The 17,452-nt window shown below is 38.3% G+C and overlaps 1 protein-coding gene across 1 annotated transcript; it reads left to right on the forward strand.

The window, feature by feature from the left end:
• The first annotated feature begins 13,916 nt into the window (after positions 1-13,916).
• Positions 13,917-14,666, forward strand: LOC128264291 (uncharacterized). Its single transcript, XM_052999695.1, has 2 exons — positions 13,917-14,174; positions 14,246-14,666. The coding sequence occupies exons 1-2, from the start codon at positions 14,108-14,110 to the stop codon at positions 14,521-14,523; spliced, it is 345 nt and encodes a 114-aa protein (XP_052855655.1). The 5' UTR covers positions 13,917-14,107; the 3' UTR covers positions 14,524-14,666.
• Positions 14,667-17,452: the final 2,786 nt, after the last annotated feature.

A 17,452-nucleotide genomic window follows, 5' to 3' on the forward strand; every position in this document is an offset into this window, starting at 1 on the left:
TTTAATCATTTTTTAAAACGACCACAACTTGAAGATAAGCTTGGCAACTGTTTAGAAGATTTATTAAAATAAAAAAAAAACACTTAAAAAATCTATCGAATATCTTTTGATTAATAAATTGTCTCTTTACGACTAGTAAAGTCTGTTAAAATGTATACATATAAGAATGATTAAGTCAACAAAATACATTTTTATAAAATATATCCAAAATCTAAAAAATTTATAAAATACTCTTTAAAGAGGTACCAAAAAACGTATAATTAATGTCCATATGAGCCCTTTTTTTTAAGAATATATAAGTATAAATATAAAATATGTATCCTTTATTTAATAAGTTTCTCCGAAAATCGTTTCTTAGTTATTTTGTATTTAATGTTAAATGTTAAATTTTAGGCATTCATTTTATAACTTGTCGCCGCCCCTGGGGGAACCCAAAGCGGGTACCCTTTTTCGCTCAGTGCACGTTCGGGGTGGCTTCTGGTAGACCTCGCTTGTGGCCGGGTACGTGAGCCCACAACGTGGCCAGCTTTGCTTCCTGCCGCCCGATCCTCAACTGAGCCGGGGCCCAGTGTCCTGTGGCGCGGAAGGTCCTGCGAAGGGTTGTCAACTGCGAGTGGGAAATACAGAATGCAGAACACTGAACACTGAATACAAAATACAAAATAAAATAATATATATGGCGACACGGGGAGAGGTTGAGGCACTGAGGGGCGGCGGCGATTGGCAAATGAAACTCGAATGAAATAAAATTAAATGCGTTGCACAAGTTGCAAATGCGAGCGAGCAACAATCAAAAGGATTCACGCTGCGTGTCCTGTTCCTCGCTGTGAAAAATGTAATTTTAATCGAATTCACTCACCCCTTTTTTCCTTTTTCGTCTTTTCCCCGCTTCCCCGCTTCCGGGCATAGTTTTCCTTTTGCTTGCCCTCCAAGTGCTAACCGTATTAGAGCAACTAAGTCCCGATCCTTCCCTGATTTGTGTTGTGCCAACAACAGTTGCCGATTTGCCGAGCTGCCGGGCTTTTCGAGTTGACGCAGCGGGCGATGCCGGAGGCCAAAGGCATTCTTCCGCGAGAAATGCAATTAACTTGGCCAACGGCAACTAACCCCTTTCATTGTTGTTGCTGGCAAAGGAGGGCGGAGGTCGGGCGGCGGGAGCTGCCAGCATCGCCCCACAATTAAAACAAAAGGCAGGAGTCGCTAATTAACATTGTTAGCATTAGCGCCAGCTCAGAAAAATAAACAACAAAAAAAGCAAAGCCAGAGTGCCCAAAAAATCGGGTGGCAGTGGGCAAACTTTGACCTTTTCGGTGGTAAGTCCCTGTCCAAAGTCGAAACATCGATTCCCTGCCGAAATTTGACGCTTGCCCTAATTAACATAAGTTTGTCCTTCATCCATTAATAAAGAAAATTATAATTTAAAGAACACACAATAAATATATAAAATAACTAAAAAATATTTTTGTAGTTTTTATAAACTATATAATTTAAAAACATTGAATTCGCCAAAAAAAACATTTGGACATTTTGGACATAGTTCATTTTAATTTATTTTTTCTACCCATTGTTACATTAAAATAATTTAAGCTAAACTTCTGAGTACAAAATACAAGTGAACCCAACATGAAATAAATAAAAGTATTATATCCTTTTAAAGTGATTTAACAAATATCCGAGTGCCTGTCAGGCTCTGAATTTGATCCTATTTACCCAACGATGACTGCCTTTGCTCCCAAACTTTTTCTGCGGCATCATCAGCGACATATGTAAAATTAAATATTGTTTATTGTCAGAGCTAACCCGACCTTTGGCCCCGTATTAATCAACCTCCTGTGTACCCAGCCCCCCCCCCCCTTTGCCCCGCCCACTTACTTGTTTATTTATCGACTTGCCAACCGTTTTGGCACTCCGATTCCCCCACTTTATATTTTTTTTTATTTTGGTTCGTGTGGCAGTCGCTTGTTAAACAGACAAAAAAATATACGAAAAAAAAGGGGGCAACATTTATAGCTAATTTTCTTGTCATTGTTTTGACTTTTACACCTTCGCTGCCGCGTGTTTACCTGTGAATTTGGTGGCCAGAGGAGAAAGTGGGGGCTCGGAGCACTCGAGTGGCGTCGTCGCATTGTTTGGCCATGTAAAATAATATTGTATTTGGGCTGTTTGCCTGCGCAACTTGACTAATGAAGGCGCGGAGTGGGTACGCTCTATGGAGTGCCCACAAAAAAGGGTTTGAATTTCGGCGAAGCCCCACAAGAACATGTGAGTATATATCCTGAATATATATAGTATGCATAGGTATCATTAAGTGACACGGAACTCAGCTTATCTCAAGAATATTTTTGTAATTTAATTTTAATTTTTATTTAGTTATTAGTTATACAATTTACAAATCATTCTGGGATCAAATGTATATTACATTATAATGTGATTCAAACGTTACTGGTTCATTTAAGTTTTTTAATTTAATAGGCATTTTTATATTATTTTTGAAGAAATCAAAATTATCAATATAGGAGCAAAATTTAAAAATATTCTGTACATTAAGCACTACTATTAAGAGGCATATTTATATAAATCTATGTATAATATAAACTAAACGTATATTGCGAGTATTATACCCACAGAAAATCGAGTTAATTTTGATTATGCAACAAATGGAGATAAACAAGTGCCTTCCTAGAGAAGTATCACTTGACCATTCTCCGACCAATTTGAGCACTCTTAACAATTGCTATTTACATAAACACCAGGGAAAACGAGAAAATGTGACACTTGACAAATATGTAAGAATCAGACTGGCGCCACTCTCGATTTCCGATTCTGATTTATGGGCCTGTTTGTAGCTGAAAACCGAACAGCAGTTGTACGTCCGAGATCTTGATCTCGACTTGGATTGGGATCAGGATCAGGCCGAATTAATGCGAAGCACTTTGCAATTGAGTTGTCAAATGCGGGGAAAAACAAGTGGCACCTACGGGGAAATTGGAGAGCGGTGAATGGTAATTGAACCCGAAATTCGAGAAGAACCCGAAAAACACGAACCCATTTCCAGCTTATTACTCAATCAATATGCTCATTTGTTTTTAGCTGGAAGCAGTTGTTTTTTGAGGGCCGGGCGTAGGATGTTGCCTGTTTTGACAGCATCCGTGGTGTAATTGGAACTGCAGTTTGGTCCGGGATCCTCGATGCCCGGGGTGCTGCATTTGGCGCGTCCTTAGTCGGCGATCAATTTCCATTTGCAGTTCGATTGCCCCGATGATGACTATCTGACCTACTTACTACCTGATCTACTTACGGGGGCACGGCAGCTGTTCAGATTTGGCAACTGTCGTCTGTCGTCGCTCCTTTATCGTCCTTTATCAGGACGTTTTCTACAACACTTACTGAGCCAGTTTATACACTTAAAAGTGCATAAGGCAATGGTTTTTGTAATTGTTTTTAAGGCAATATTAATATGCTTTAAAATATATTTTTTATTGGCACATTTTGTATTCCATTTTTGATTCTTTGTTTTGTCATTTCTAAGTTTTGACATATAAATATGTTTTTTTTTTATTATTAATGCAATTATAATGGACGTTACAATATATATATTTTAAAGGTTGGTTAAATTGTTATCTTATTTTTATTTCATTCTTTTGTTATTTTTAAATTTATTAAAATTATATGAAAATTAGCATATTCATTGTAATATGATAATAGAATCTAATGCTTTGCATTCTTAAGGTTTATTATTAAGGTTGATTATTGTAATCAACCAAGATGCAGCTGAAACAGAGTTTTTGGCGACGCATATTTCTTATTAGAAACTTCTTTAAAATAGCGAAAATCATGTTATCCTTTATTTATTTATTTATTCATTTCGTCAATAGGTTAATTTCTAATCTGGCTAATAAATATTAAACTTAACTCTAAAACTAAATAATAATTTAGTTGTAGATCTAATCAATTACGTATATACAGTACAACATCTATTTTTTTCTAATTTATATGATACAAAGTACCCGTTTTATCTGAACTTTTTTTTTAATTGCAGGGCTAATTTTTTGTTGAGTGTACGGCTGGCTGCCTTCCCTGTCATCCTCGTCTCAGGAGGCAATTAGCCCGGCATGAGACCCTCGGAATCAGCTGTAGATAAGCAGCCTGCTCCCAGAGCACCACATGCTTGACCACTGGGTGCCCTGGACAAATTGCCTCGGGGTCCGGCAAATGAGGAGTTCGGGAATCTGGATGGGCAATAATCACGACTTGACCGCGGAAGTGACCAAAAGGCAAGGGCGCATGCGCGGCGGATTAGCAGGGGCTTCCAGAGGGGTTGGGGGGTTTGTAAGGGGGGGTGCCGAAGGGCATTGTCCAGATCACGGACCGCCTGGAATGAAGCTGTTCGCGACTTTCGGCATCATAATTAAGGTGTCGTAATTGCCGCCCCTGAGACGTGGTATTAGTGCCCCGGCACGGAGTCTTTCCAGCTCCTCGCGCCCCCCTTCACCACCTCAACAAACAGTACAACAAACAAAAAAAAAATGAAGAAAGAAAACCCAACAGCTGCAGAGCTCAACCTCAATGCCAACCGCCGACAAAGTTGCCATTGTTGAAAACTTTATCAACATGCAAATAAAAAGAACTCCAAATCCCGTTCAGCAGAGAGAGAGAGAGAGAGAAAGAGAGAGAGTGAGAGAGGGACGGAGCATCGCGGAGCGAAAGAGACGGCTGGAGATTAGGCTACGGACACCAAGTGGCCGGAAACCCATCGGACAAATGGCACAGGAACTCCAAGTGGAGTCGACAAAGAGTCGAGGGCTCGGGCTCCGTCAAATAAAATATAATAGAATTTACAGCGACAATTGAAGAGCAACTGAGCCGAGAATCCCCTCTCAAATGGTTGCAAACGAAGTGCTGCTAAACCGTTTTAGTTCAAAAAGGCCACCAATTATTAACAAGCTTATAAAAACGTGAAAAAATATAATTTTGACTTTTTTTATTTAGTTTCAATTAGAGCTTCAAATGTTTGAATAAAAACTTTAAATAAAGCATTCAGGTTTTTGCTAAAACATTAATGTAATTACTTCTTGTTTACTTTATTACTTGTTACTTTTCATCTCATATATATTTCTAAATATATTTTTATTATTATAAATTTTATAAACTGTTATCTACTTATAACAGATGTTTAATATAATACAAACGAAATTGTTTTCTAAATAATTGGGAACATTTAACTTTGAATTCTTTTATACAATAAATATTCTAATTCTTTCAAGTTATTGGTAACAGTTTTCTATTAAAACATACTATAATTTCGAAAAGTTATTATAAATATACTAAAATAAATAAATAATTGATTACTGCTTGAAAATCATTTGACATGCACTTATATGGGCTTCTATAATCATTTTAGTTTTCAGCTATTAATGCACTTAAGTTTAAGTTACGTTCCCCAAATATTTGCCATTTTCCATAGTTTCCGATGAGAAACTTTCCCTTGAGAACTGCCTCTTCCGACTTTTCAGTTGAGTTCACTCCCGTTTCCAGTTTATTGCCATTCCATTGCCCTCGCAAAGCCCATATATATCCTGGCATATCTCTCTATTTTCCCGGACATTTTCTACATGTGCCATTTGCCACGGGCCAGGGGAATATGTACTACATAGTATTTTTGTACGGCACGGCCAATTTGATGACATTATTACGGAAAACTGCACAAAAGTGTCGAGTGGAGTGGCCCGACTAGAAAGAGCGACTAGAAAGAGACGAAGGACCCAGAGGAGTGTCCTTTTTGCCAGCGTTCTTGGCATGTGTTGCTGAGCATGAAAATTGCAATTTTTCGCCAGATAATCCTGGGACCCAGGAACGTTACCCCAGAAATCTGGGAACAATGCCGCAATGTTGCTCGGCAATTGGCAATTGGCAATTGGCTGAGTGGCAATTGATTCGTTGCACCATCAGTCTCGTCCTGCGCATGGATATGGATCCTTTTTCGGTTTTTTTCACTGTCATTTTGTGGGGTCGACCGCAGTCGTTTTGCCACAGCGGGTAGTCACAGTGTATATAGTCTATGGTCTATGGTCTATGGACCAATATAGCCCATCGATCGCAGCGCATCGAAATGCTGGACAATACTGAAATTCTGCAAAACGAATTTTGCACGCCTTGCTGGATGGTCGAGGTGTGATATCTGTGCTCCCATATCGGTGATCATTATTGTCATTATCTGAAGTGCTAAGTGGTCGCGTGTGACCAATTTTCAGCTGGCCCTCGGTAAATGGCGGGATTATCTGGTTAGATTGGTAAGGTCTAATAAACCAAGTAAGTTGTCAAGGCAAATATTTAATGGTAAATGTGTGTTGTTGTCAAATCTTTATTTCTTTCGAATAAACAAAAACAATGCTGTATCATCCATCGCCTTGGTAAGAGTTGCTCAAAACGTAATTTTTCCATACTCTTTGAAATCATCATAAAACTTATAAAAGCTTTAAATTTTAAGTTTCGCAATAACACAAATTAGTTTATCAAATTATTTTCTCAAATCTACCGAGGATGAATCCATAGTATAAGTATAGGTTGCGAGCTGCACAAAACAGTCAATCTTATTTACTTATTTTTGGTCAATTTCACTTTGTTTCAGGGGCCGAAAGTAAACTTTAATTGATACATTTATTAAACTGATTGATGTTTTTATATATTTTAACGCATTGCTGGATTTTATGAAAGTAATAAGTTTCCCTATCAATCATTTTCAATTTTATTTTTAATTTGTCTGATTTTTATGCACCCTGTGGGCTAGAACAAATATAAGATTTATTTTTGACTTTTATTCTTAAAAATCGCAGTCTTAAATAACAACCAATCCGTGTCCTGTTTTATTTATTTTTTCGCAATGCCAATAACCAAAACAATGTTTTATACTTGAACTTAACTTTACTAACTGCTTTTTAAAAAATATTTTGTACTTATATTTAATATTATATTCTATTAAATTTTAAGCTACCTGTCGTCAAAGTTTGACTTTTAGCTCTCCAAATTGACTTGTCCATTGGTGAGCTGAATATTCTGTGTACATTTCCCTCAACTACGTTTCGCTTTACATCTATTCAAGCTAAAAAATAGAAGAGGAAATGAAATGACCGGAAGTTAAATCAAACCAACTTCAAATGTCCGAAAATTGCCGAGAAATTCGAGACCAGAACTGAAATTCGTCGCATTCCGAACACGTAACAAACTAAGCCAAATTCAGCTGGAAACACAAATACGTTGCTGTTGACCTTTTGCGAATAATTCAAATAAAATTTACACCTTTGAGCCAAACGGAAGGGGGGAGGGGGGGCGGGGGTGGGGTGGGTGGTGCAAGGGGGCGGGGCCATTGATGGACTGACCAAGGGACTGCAAGCGGAAATCCTTTTTCCATTTTATTTCATCACAAAATGCAAACGCACACACAGCCGAAATATATGGGGAACGGAAAACATTAGCTCGAGAACTATTCGGAATTAGTTTAACAAAAGTCAAAGTCTTAATAAATTAATATTAATATTAATAGAGCCTATCAGAACTTATTGAATCTGCTGAGAAAGAAAGAAAATAAAATTTTATTATTCCCTTGTAATTATTCCTAATTAGTTCGTAAATTAAATATGAAAATATATTTTAGCTTATTCTTAAGTCCCAAATTTTTCTGTGTGCAGACACACAGCTGCTGCAAGCTACTGCCGAAATATAAATTGAGTCTTGGCCACTGAAGTTGATTATGGTCTACGCCTCAACGGATCTCAGCCAACAAATTTTCTCGATTCGGTTGAAAAATCAACACCAAGCTGCCCGCCCAAGGAAAAGGAATGGGGCTGGTCATGTGTGTGTGCGTGTGTGTGTGAGTGTGTGCGTATGAGTGTGGGGGCCATCCTTCTTCCTTTTTCCACCTCCAATTTTCCCCCTTTTTTTCCGACCTTCTGCCTTTTCCTTTGGGCCAATGTGTCTGGCCTAAGCCCTGCGGCTCACATATCAGCGCGCATGAAAACAAAGTGGGCATCAATGTAGAACCCGAAACCGAAACCTACACTGTCCCCCCACCGACGCCCCTGACCCAGCCCTGCCCTTGCCCCTTGCCCCTTGCCCCTTGCCCTTGCCTTTTTCAATGCCCCTTCTCCAAAGGGGGTAACTCAATTTGCACAAAAGAAAGGCAAAACAACAAAAAAAGTTACACGGAGAGCCACTGAATTGAAGACATCGAGGAAACTGGAAGGGCTTATACCCTGCTTCAAATAAACCAAAAAAAATATATATAATATATAGAAATATATTTTTTTTTATATTATAACTTTTAGCAATGTGTCCTTATAGAAACCTTTTATACTAATATTTTATCTTAACATTTGAGTCCAGGCGGAGTTTTTTTTGAAAACAAATTATTTCCTTAATAAATAATAAATAAATAAGTGATTATCTCAAGTTCGAATCGAAAGTCTAAAAGCTATTTTAATAATTCTTTATAAATGTCTTACAGTTCATAAAATTTCACAGCCTTATTCATCGTGTCAAATATTGATTTAGTGTAGGTGTTTTTCCTAAATACTGATATTTTATCGCATTATTATTTTCGTTTAGCAGCAAAAGAAAACATTTCAGAATGGTACAAAATTGGCTTCGCCATTGTGTTTAAACTTTTAAGTCCCTCTTGTCCTTACAGGGTATTTCTGGGAAAGGATCAAACGGAAAGCGGCGGCTTTTCACTTATCAGAGCGGTCGGGGTGCCCAATTATTAACGCCCCAAGCTCCAAATCCGATTTGCCGAGCTGCTTAAGCCTGGATCCCTAGACCCGAATCCCGAATCCTGGAGCTGTCCACACACGATTTTATGCTAAGTAATTGTGACTTGCGGGGGGGGGGGGGGGGGCTGGTAAGCAATAGGCAAATTGGAACAGCTGCTATGGGTCCGAGTTTTTCGAATCTCCGGAGAATTGCAGACGGAAGTGCACTTGAGGCCGTGGCGCCGGAATTCGTGTGAAAAGTGTTGCAGGGCAGGAATGTCGAGGAAAATGCACTTGAGTTGTCGTAATGTCAAGGAGATTGGACCTGCTTCACGCATGCGAGCAGAGGACAAGTGTTGGCCCAACAACATAACACATCCTGCAAGGAACCATTAATCGCAGTTCGATAATAATTTCATGCTCGTTAACGGGACGCTCCCCCTAATTTTCTGGCATATTAGTTACAGGACCTTCGACCCGTCGTCCGTCGTCCTTTGTCCATTGTCCTTGTTATCGTTAAGCAGTCGCTAATTAGACGCACATGTGTAACACGAAACCGCATTTAAGTTCGGGCAATGTGGAAATTGTAAGGGAAACACGGGAGCAACCACCGCCGACACCAAAAACACCGAAACACCCAAACACCGACCTCCTCGCTCCTTTTTCGTTCTGGCGAAGCACTAAAACTGTCCCAATTGTTACGAAATTATACACTTGAACTTCTCAACTTTTTGTCCTTTGCCGTATATTTTTTTTTTTTGTTTTTTTTGCACCCCCTCGGCTGGCAGAGGGTTAAGCACTTGCCCGGGGGTCAGTCTGCAAATTGTGTCTGCAAATTGTGATCCCGAAACCGAAACTGAAACTGAAACTGCTCCCGGTCACAGTCACACTTACTTAGCGATAATCCTGGCAAAAAAAAAAAACATTTATTGGCAAAAGTGTCAAATGATTTTAATGGTATTTTTATTTTTTGTTTTGTGTGGGAAAGTCCACACACGAGGGGTTTTAGTGGGAGTTTTCCGGAAGTAAAAAATCTAGTTATATGAACATATCATATTCATTAAGTATTTGTGTAGATGCAATATCAAGCTAGGTCTTAGTAACATTAAAATCTGTAAACAGTAAAAATCAGATTCATAGAACTAAAAACATAGTTATCATGGCTAAAATCATTATTTCGTAAGCAATGTGATATCTAATATAAATATCAATAAAAAAATATTTATAATAGCTATAAAACTAAAATCATACAATTGGTATTTTTATAATATTACCTATAATATATTGATTATTTTATTTGTTTTAATTTTATTTACATCAAGTACTTATACTTTTTAAATATTTACTCACATAATTAAAATGTTTAAAATCCGGTGAATTTCCCTCTCCAAACTTTGTCCGCGAACTCCAGTTGCCTCAATTAAGAATCACGGCCAGATATTGCAAGATTTCCTCCCCCTTTTTCGGCTTATCTTATTTCTTTAATAATCTCCTCGCGGCTGTGGAATGTGGAAGTGGGGAGAAAAACAAGCCAGATTTAATATCTGGCCGCCCTTTAATCTATCAGGCCAACAGCTGTGGCCAATGGCCGAAAATCGAGCAATCCACCAACCCACCAATCCACCATCCAAAGTCGCCGCCTCTCTGGATATTGTTATTTTCGACGGCGTTCGCCGGCATTATATTCTTTGTTTTTAATAAATTTCAGGGCAGGATGGGCCAGGACGACCATGATAGAGCTTGACGACTCCCCTCCCCTCTCCACCCCTCGTCCTCGTTCAGCGTTCAGCTTTCAGGCAGTCGACGTCCTTTGTTATTTCGCCTGGCGACATTTGCATGCCTCATTTGAGGACAAGTTCCTCTTCATTTATTTATTTTATTGCGGCCTCATTCGCGTTATGAACTCAATGGCCTGTGGACATTATTTTAATAATTGCAATCCCCTTCGCCCTGCATTTGCCCTCGCTCGCTCTGTTTATTACTCGCATTCCATTGATTTTCATGGATTTCTCGTAATAAACTTTTCTGTATTGTAATTTTTTATGTACACAATTTCAGCTGCCCGGTGCTTTCGTTCTGCCCGCTCGATATTGGGAAAGAAACAGACAAAGTCGGTGAAATATTGATCAAGGAAATGTATTTTTTTTATTTATTTGATGAACTTCTTTAGTGCTACAAGTTTGCTATTGGTCAATTCTTACATTTTGCATAATATTACAATTTATATCATAGTTTTATAATTAAGTATATAGTATAAGGGGTTATAGTATTCTTTTAGTTTTTTAAGAATAAAATTAGAAAGAAATTTTACAAAGTTTTAGAAAAAAGGTAGATGAATGTAATGCATATTCGTTTGTGTGAGTTGAAATTTGTATGTTTATATCAGTAAATATGGATACAATACATTAATGTTAAGCTACACTTTAACATCTAGTTTTCATAAAACCAATAATATAATGTACGTACTTAAAATAGAAATGAGTATGTTCTAATTTTTTAACGCTCAAGATATTTTACCAATTAAAATATTATATTATATATTATTATTTTAAGGCACTTCGCTTGTTTATCAAAAATTGATTATGTTGAAAAAGAATGCAATTGCACTTATAAGACAAAGGTATTGAATCTTTACTCATTTATTAACTCATTTTGAATTTTTTATTGCTTATATAGTACTTTACTGTATGTGGCATATAATTTATTAAATACAATTTTTTTGTTTACCAATCAGTAACTTTGTTTGAACAAACTTAAGCAAGTTATTTTATTTATTTTTAATTTGTAATACTTTTTAAATGCTAAATATATAAAATCAGATATGTTTGTTTAACCAATTTTTTTATATTTTAACAAATCAGTAACTTTGTTTAAACTTTTCTACTTTTTCACACACTTTAATTGCTAAATAAATAAATTAAGATACAGACTTTGTTTTCATATTGTTGTTTATATATTTTTAGCATCGCGTAGGAGTATATTCCCTCATATCCAGGCAGCTATTAACCGGAAGACACGCCGTCTGAGATCGCCCGTCTACCTAACCTTAGCCCACGGAAATTGAACTCTGCTCAGGCCCCCGAAACCGAAACTAATCCCCCGGCTAAGCTTACACACACTTCGTGGGCTAATTTATCTTGAGTGGATCGCGGAGGGATCTCGGCCAAGGGACAAAGGGCTATCGATCGATCCAGCTCAGCATTCTGCATCCAGCATTCAGCATCCTGCCACGTCCTTTGTGGCCGGGTGTGCTTTTGTGCAGTGTATTGCCTGTGCTCTCTGTGTATTAACTGGGCAACGAGAACAAGTGTCGGTTGCACAATGGCACACACAAAACAAAGGATCTGCACGATCGCCCGATGAAGGATTATCCCAGACGAACAGTCTGCCGAATCCTTTTTGCCGGCCAAACCATATATGCATATATTAGCCCTAAGTGCGGCTTATCCAAATGCTAATAGCCAGAAAATGGGAAACAGTAGAAAGAATGCAGAAATCGGAATCTGGACGCGGACTCGCAGGCGGATCCACACATGCCAGTGCAACCTGTAGTCTTAGGTGGCTTTTATTGTGCGCCGCCCTTTGTGCCAATTGTTGCCACAAATTGCTGAACAAAGACAAGTGTAGCGCCGGCGCTGCCACCGATCCGCATTCGGATTCGGATTTGGATTTGTATCCTCTTCATATCCATTGCCGCCCATTAATATTTCAATCGCTGAAATATGCGGCTCGAGCTCACCAATCGATGCAGCCATTTTGTATTCATGGCACTGGATTGGTTTAGCTGCAGCAGGGGAATACGGATACGGATAAAGGACTCTCCAGGATGTGCAATCCCATGACAAGTGCATTTTCACAGGAGACCCAATTCAAAACCGGCGAACTATTCATGCTCTTTATTGGGGAAAAATATTTATTCATTCATGTACAACCTACGATTCGGTAAAATGCGATTGTTCTTACAACTCAAATGAATATTTTTTTTATAATGGTAATAAAGTTGAAAAGCGAATAAACAATAGGTATTTATAAAAGAAAATATGAAAATTAAGGTCATAAATATAATGGTTAGATTTGGGGTTACCGAAATCTATTTGTGCTTATTATAACTTGGCTTTATATATATTAGTCCTGGATTGGATAATAATACTGGGTAAATTTATTTTATTATTAAACAAATACTAAATAAAGGGTCGCAATTTATTAATAAATAAACTATGAGTTTTAAAAGAGCTTTTTTGGGTCACCAACTTGCAAATGGGTCTAAAATGGGTTTAAAGCAGATTGTCAGAGAATCTAACCACAAAGGTTAGAGGTATGCCACTTTTAAATCGGAATTTAATTGATTAAACTAAACTAAACTAAACTCCTTGTAATCTTGGATTTGTGATCAATAAAAAACAATATTTTAAAGCAAATTGTTTGGAAATTTAATTACAAAAGTTTATAGATGTGCCATTTTGATATGCAGTTTTTGGGTCACCTTTATGCAAGCTATTCCATAGAATTAGTAAACATAAAAGAAGTTTTGAAATGTTCTATCACTAAAACGATGCATTTTATTGGGTAATTTGGTACCTCAATCAACGTTTTCTGCAATAAAATAAAATGTACAATGTATTGAATGAATATTCTAATAATATAGTGAATATTTTTTGTGGACTCGTAAACTTAATTTTCCAGTGATAAAATTTCCCAAAAATCAAAGTGCAGCCCTCATCCAATAATTCTATTTTCTATATTCCTGCAGTTCTTGATAGCCAAATACTCTTGATCCCCAACAAAATGCCATATATAGGTAATCGAAGAGTGTGGGCATGTCGGTCCCGGGATTTTTCCCCCAGATATTTTTTGTGCCATCACCAGCAGTTTTTCAGCGAGGACACCACACTATGTTTCTAATCAGTGCAGCTTCCGCTTTTCCCCGACTTTTCCCGCCCCGCCGATGAATTTTCCGTCAGTCAACAGAGCGCGATATTTGTCAACAAGCGGAACTATAAATATGCATGCAAGGGCCGGAGAGCGGGTGGGCGGTGGCAAATGGGAAAATGGTGGCCAAAAAGCGTGGCAATGGGCAAAAGCGGGGGCGAGTGGAAATGGATGCCCATCAGGTCATTTTTTTTTTTTGTTTTTCTTTTTTTGTTTGTTTTTCTGGATGCAGGAGGCTCTGATTTTCCACTCACAGCCAGGCATTTCATTTCATTCCATTTCACGGTGCTCTTTTTACTTTCTGGCAAACTCATTTTTTACACTCCCCCGAAAAAAAAACGAACTTTCCAGCAAGGGAATAGGGAGTCAACTGAAACCAAATCCATCTCAATCGCGGTACTACAAAAACTTAAGGGTTTTTGTGATTTCGCGACATGCTGCGGGTTTTCAAGATGCAAACTGCTCTGCAGAGTCAAAAGACAATGCGATCTATGTGTTATGGTTAGTATACATTCAGAAATCGGTGGAATTCATAAACTAGTTGCAGTTTTTTTTAAATTATCCTTGTCCAGATTCGCAACGCATGAAGGCGCCATTTCTCCAGGGCAGCCAAACGCCCACGAGTCCCGAGGATGTTGACCAGGATAAAGATGAGCCCCAGTCGGTGGTGCCACGCCCCCGCCCCGCAATCCACAATCCGCTAAGTCGACGTCACACTGTAAATAGTTCGCGGCTGCAGTACATTAATGACAAATACAAGGAGCTGGCCAACGAGGTGGAGCTGCGGAAGCCCAAGGCCAAACAATTCGTGACCCGCCACGCCCTACATTCGGGGCGTTTCGACAAGTAGGATGTGATACTGCATCCCTTTCCTCTCCCCAAAAACCGAAAATGATCCAGAAATACCCACTACATTATGGTTGATGCATTAAACTCCAGAGCGCAGTCGATTGTTCAATGAATAGGGCATATTTTTGCCTGTTAGATCACAAAGTACACTTCCAGAAAAAAGCATGTGCCCTAAAGGTCCTCAAGAAATAAATTGAAATTTGTTAAACTACAAACGTTATTTATTATTAAATAGGATATATTATATAAAAAAGTAGAGCTCAAGTGCAATAATGAAATAATTTACAGCAATCAGTTAAAAGATTAATCGCTTAGTTTGAATGGGTTTAAAATATAGTTATATTTTAAATTCACTAAGATAGAAATAAGAACCTAATTTTGTATTTTAAGTCTCATTAAATTTGTTGAATTCACCTGTGACAACTTCATTGCGAATATTTAAATGAGTGCAAAAACAATTCTTGATTTAGAGTAAGGTTATTGGAATGGTGCTGAATCAAATTACTATTTTATACTATCCCATTACCATTTTATATTTTAATTTAAATAATGTTTTCAAGTGACAAATATTTCCTTTTTTATTTTTCATATTTCAATGGAATTGAAACTGCCTTAAATGCATAAGCTGAAATACCCTTGATATATTTGGGAACGGGTGACACGCAAGTCTAGGCAAAAAGGAAAATCATAACAACCAACAACCAGAAACCGACAACCGGCAACACATAAGCCGCCATGTAACGGAAGCGACTGCAACAACAGCAGCAACATTGTCTGAACAGCAGCAACATCATCGGCACAACAGCAGCAACGGCAGCAACAGCAGCAACATCAGCAACGAATGTTGCATTTCCCTGGGATTTGCACGCTCTGGTCGATTGGGAGCGGAAGAAAAAACGACGCATTTCTGAGATGAAGGTGGAAATGGAAAATGTTGAGGGAAAAACGAGGGTTTCTTCAGGCAAGTGAGTAGGAAATCCACAGGCAAGCCATCAAAGGCCAAGGATCAGAGTGGCATTTGGTTTTTTTCATTAAAATTAAAGAATTTGAATTGTTGAAAAAGGTTTATTTTTGCAACAGTTATTATATTGGTGTTCCATTTAGTAAAAATTATAAAAGGTAATATAACCTTTACCATAACCATTATTAAATATTTAAAGCCTCTACAACATAATTTTTTGTATGCCATAAAAAAACCGTGGCACGTTAAACGTTTGGAGTAAAAATGGAATTTAAACATAATTTAACATTTGTCAATAAAGCCAAATATATATGTTGATTTTCCATGCTTCAATAAATAAATCTTTGACACAAAAAAATTAAATATAAATTACTATTACTAATACTAATTCGTTTTACCATTGTAGTTTGTAAGCATTTAAATGTCTCTTTTATTAACCGTCCCTCTTCTTAGATCGCTGTTGAAATAATATTTACCCCAAGAATGTAGATACAGCATTCCTTTCCCAGGCATTTCTATTCCCCTTTTTATTGTCTTCAAATAAGAAGTCCATCTCCTGTTGCTGGCCATTCAAAAACTGAATCCGAGTCGGGCATTGGGATTGCGATAGCGATTGGGATTGGGATTGGCATTGGGATTGGGATTGGTACTAGTAAGAAAATGGGGAAGCGTGGACCAAGCGTTTCACTTTCAGCTCCGTTTGATGGCCAGTCCGCTTTTGAGCATGAAATCGCAATGCGAGCACCCCCGCTTTTTCTGATTTTTCCCGAGCTCTTTCACATCGCTCCATTCATCCATACAAATCACACTAAAACCGAATACGTCAAGGCGGCAACTGGGCCAAAATTGCTGCAAAATCAGATCAGGGATGGGGCCGGGAAAAGCCCCGGCTCACTGGCTTCGCTTTGAGTGTTGGCCGGCTCAATATCACAGGGCAGAATGGCCGCTAAAAAAAAAGGAGACTCTCGATAAGAAACAAAGGCGAACAAAAAACACAAATCCGGCGAGTGAGGTGGCCAAAAGGGAAAACAGAAGCTGACTTGACTACAAAACCCAAGTCGCAACGGATGCGGATGGAGGATGGATCCACATCGACAACATGGGTGGGTGGGTGTGAATCCTGGTTGGGGATTCGAAACTGCAAGGATTGACTTTGACTGCCGAGCCATATGTATATCCTGTTTGTGCCGAGATTTGGCTTTGAGCTATGGATATCGTTAGAGCAGCTCATCGATTTGGCAGCCCCAATGGGGGTTAAAATGGGGCGGGGGTAAAAAAAGGGCTCTTAAAATGGGGGTCTAGAAAACACAAAGGGGTGGAGAAGGCGACTGTTGTCGCAACTTCGAGTGTGCTGCAAAGTTTACAAGCTCCAGAGCTCCATTTTTTTTAATCCCGCATCACCATGCTGTTGCTCTGGCCCTTTTTTAATTACATCCTTCGCAGAAAACAAAAAAAAAGGACCTTAGGGGCTGCTCTTGCTGCTGTTGCAAAAAAAAAAAAAAAAAAAAAACAGAAACAGAAACCAAAACGGGTTAAGGAAAAAAGGGAACCCAGCCAAACCAAAAACTTGTACAAATGCCATGGTTTGGCTTTGGCCTACGAGTGTCGCATCCTTTTTTTCTGCACTCTGCACCTCCAACGCTTGTTTATTGTGAAATTCCAATAAATGCAGTGGGCGTGGCTGCCACAAAGGTAGTTGCTCGACAAAAAAAAAAAAAAATGAAAAAGTGCAGGGAAATGGAAAATGGGCAACAGAGGAAGCACTGCCTGAAGAACTGGGCAAAACGAGCAGCAGAAAATCGTAGAAAATCGGAAAATTGGCCACGCAATGTGGGAAAAAAAGAAGGGTGCGCACAGAAAGTCCTAAAGGATTCGGTTGTTAGGATCTTTATGACAGCTAAAACTGTGTAAATATGTAATAATACAAAATAATTTTTAATCTATGCTACCTTTTATCATTACAATTTAG

The sequence above is a fragment of the Drosophila gunungcola genome, unplaced genomic scaffold, assembly GCF_025200985.1.
Source record: "Drosophila gunungcola strain Sukarami unplaced genomic scaffold, Dgunungcola_SK_2 000064F, whole genome shotgun sequence".
Taxonomy (NCBI): domain Eukaryota; kingdom Metazoa; phylum Arthropoda; class Insecta; order Diptera; family Drosophilidae; genus Drosophila; species Drosophila gunungcola.